Here is a 3221-nt window from a genome sequence, read left to right on the forward strand (position 1 = left end):
ATTTTAGGGGGGTGTGGCACAGTCTTAATTTTGATAAAGAATATCTCTTTGGTTTTGAGACTTTAGTCTTTGCAACGTCAGGGATCTTATCTATGCACAATCAGCTTGTAACACTCCAAAGAGAAAGGAAAACTTGAAATCGCATCATATGACCCCTTTAATATCAGCTCTGAAAACACTAAATGTAGAGAAAACATCTGCAAAACTCAACAATGATTACATTTAAATACAATGTTATGGAAGTCAGTAAAAGAACATGGTGGCTGGCTGATTATTTCAAATGTATTTTAGCAGTGTTTATTATTGTATGATATCTTGGACATTATTCACAGCCACTTTGGATCTTATAATTGAGGCACTGAGATTTTTCACTCGACTGATCAGTTTGAAGTATTTGTTTGAACTATTTGACGGAAATGCCGTTTGTTTATATGGTTGGAAAACAAATATGTCCTCAGAAAGAAAGAATAAATAAATGACATACTTGCACAAAAGTTGATTTCTGACACGAGTCAATGTAACTGTTGACCCCAAAACAGCAAGAGGAATGAAGTGAACACTTACGGCCTCTGTCCGGCTCATCTGATTCACCTCTGCTGCCTTCAGATAGGAGACCAGCACAAATATGTCCTCTACCAACTGCACAAAGAAAAACAAGTCTTTACATATTCTAATTATTATTAATAACAAAGACATACAAATGAATTTTGCTGTTTGTTTGAAGCATCTTTAACTTGTGCTACAGTTATAAGCGTCTGATCAAGAGGATACGTTTGGTTTTCACTCTTTCTTCCTGTATTATGTGTATTTTTCTTTTCTTTTGCTTACCTGCAACCAGCATGTGAAGACCTGCAGGTATTTTATTCCTCGGAAAATCACCCTAGAAGACATCCCAGCCCCCGCACAAACTGTTTCAGTGTGTGTGTGTGTGTGTGTTTGTGAAGCGTCTCTGGACGCTGAGTTTGACTTGCAGGAGCCTCTAATAACGCCTTTAATTTGCATAATTGATTTAATCACTCGGCGTCTCCTTATCAGCCCTTTTGCAGTTAACTTTTAGTCATTATACTGAAATCTTTTTCTGTCATTATACTCAAGTGTAGTCTGACGGTTTGCTTGAGGACTTGGTAGAGCTGCTTGTGTGTGTTGTTGTCAGATACGTTTCCCTGCGCTTCAGTTGCCATGCCGACCACTGCGCGGCACTGTTGCATTGCACAGAAGATGACTTTAAAAACTTTTTGGACCATGCTATGCTTTGGGATACATTTATAATTTCCTTTACTATTCGTGTAATTCTCATGATATGCTACACAGGAGGGATGTAAGGTAAATGCCTAAAACGGCAATTAACAAGACAGGGGTGCAAAAAATGGGCGGGACTTTGTGCCATGGCATAGATTACCAATAAATAAATGAATGAATGAATGCATAAATGTGTGTATGCTTTTATTTTGTGCCTCGTTTATGTAGAAATCGTTGGATTATTATATATTAAAGTGCCATGTTTTCATTTATATGTTGCGTCGAAAACTTGGGAATTAATTTTAATATGCAAATATCTCCAATAAATCAGATTTCAGTGCGATATTTTTATTTATTTTTTGTCTATGGCCATCCACACGAAGCCAGAGCTTTCCCAATCCGATCCTCTTTTTTTTTTCTTCGTTCTAAAAAAAAAATCCCGTAAACACGGTGTAATCTCAATAAATATTTGCGTACGCACGAAACCACTGAAACCGACTCAAAACGATGTAGTATACATGCCACACCAGTATGTGTCGCTGTAATTCTGCCACAGAGATACACTAAAAACGGAGAAGAAGACTTGGAGCCAGTGTTGCTATCCACATTTTTCTTGTTGTAAAAATGGGCGCGGCCATTTGTAAATTCTATGGGTCTGACTTCCGGTCTCATCTGCATCCAGCTATTTTTAGCTGTACAAAACAATTCGTTTTGCTGCTTGATATTGAAAATTGGTGTGTCTTATCATATTATTTTAATGTATTATCTTATTTATGAACACACTGGTTTGTAGTGCAAACAGTTTTACCGTTTACTGCACATTGTTATTCTCGTTATTTACCTATAGCGGTTAATGAACAGGAAGTCTCACCCATAGGCTTACTTCCGCGTTGAAGAAAAAGGTGGATACGTACGATAATTATCGTATTTGTACGATAATTTTGACATCTGTACGATGTACGATCAATAATTTAAAAAATCCCATAATGTACGATCATTTCAGAATTTCACCTCAAAAACCTCAGAGTGTGTTAAGAATTCAGGAGGGTGCCCTGCTTTTAAGCCAAGGAGCACTATCTTGCGGTCCATAACAACGGCAAGAACCCCCTCAACATCTGGCAACACGCAGGCTTCCGATGACAGAGACTCACAGGTGGAGATATTTATCTAGTTTTTTATCTATTGTAATTTGCAGGTTGTGTCAAAAAGTTGTTGGTCTAGATAAATAGCTGTATTCTGTCTGTTTGACTCATGTACAATAATTTTCTTCCAAATACGATCATTTTGAGCTTCTGGTACGATACTTGGACATTTCCAATCTGGCAACACTGCTTGGAGCATGCGCATAAACCTTGCGCACTGTATACAAACATTTTTGCTTTAGTAATTTTTTTTTTTCTTTAGTAAAGCTAATAGGCTCAGTAGCTTCTGCAGCACAAACACAAGCATGTAGTCCGCCATTGTTGTTGTTGTTCCATCCCTGTTGAAAAAACCAGCATATGCTGGTTAGGTATGTTTTGACGCTGGGATGCTGGTTTAAGCTGGTCCTTTGCTGGTTTATGCTGGTCCTTTTGCTGGTTTATGCTGGTCATGTGCTGGCAAAGGACCAGCATAAACCAGCAAAAGGACCAGCATAAACCAGCAAAGGACCAGCATAAACCAGCATAAACCAGCACATGACCAGCATAAACCAGCAAAGGACCAGCATAAACCAGCATAAACCAGCACATGACCAGCATAAACCAGCAAAGGACCAGCATAAACCAGCATAAACCAGCACATGACCAGCATAAACCAGCAAAGGACCAGCATAAACCAGCATAAACCAGCACATGACCAGCATAAACCAGCAAAGGACCAGCATAAACCAGCAAAGGGACCAAAAGGACCAAGCACATGACCAGCATAAACCAGCAAAGGACCAGCATAAACCAGCACATGACCAGCATAACCAGCATAAACACCAGCATAAACCAGCAAAA

The 3221-nt window shown here is 38.9% G+C and overlaps 1 protein-coding gene across 1 annotated transcript in view; it reads right to left on the reverse strand.

Moving 5' to 3' along the window:
- The window catches only part of LOC107679659 (interactor protein for cytohesin exchange factors 1-like), a 19765-nt gene extending 18583 nt beyond the window's left edge, over nucleotides 1–1182 (reverse strand). The window contains exons 1-2 of the mRNA XM_016475278.1: nucleotides 829–1182; nucleotides 565–639 (exon numbers count right to left, since the gene is read on the reverse strand). Of these exons, the coding sequence (XP_016330764.1) occupies nucleotides 565–639; nucleotides 829–1002 (249 nt within the window). The 5' untranslated portion in view covers nucleotides 1003–1182. The remainder of the gene's footprint in view (nucleotides 1–564; nucleotides 640–828) is intronic.
- Between the last annotated feature and the right edge of the window lie 2039 nt (nucleotides 1183–3221).

The sequence above is a fragment of the Sinocyclocheilus anshuiensis genome, unplaced genomic scaffold (genome assembly GCF_001515605.1).
Source record: "Sinocyclocheilus anshuiensis isolate Anshui unplaced genomic scaffold, SAMN03320099.WGS_v1.1 scaffold280, whole genome shotgun sequence".
NCBI lineage: Eukaryota > Metazoa > Chordata > Actinopteri > Cypriniformes > Cyprinidae > Sinocyclocheilus > Sinocyclocheilus anshuiensis.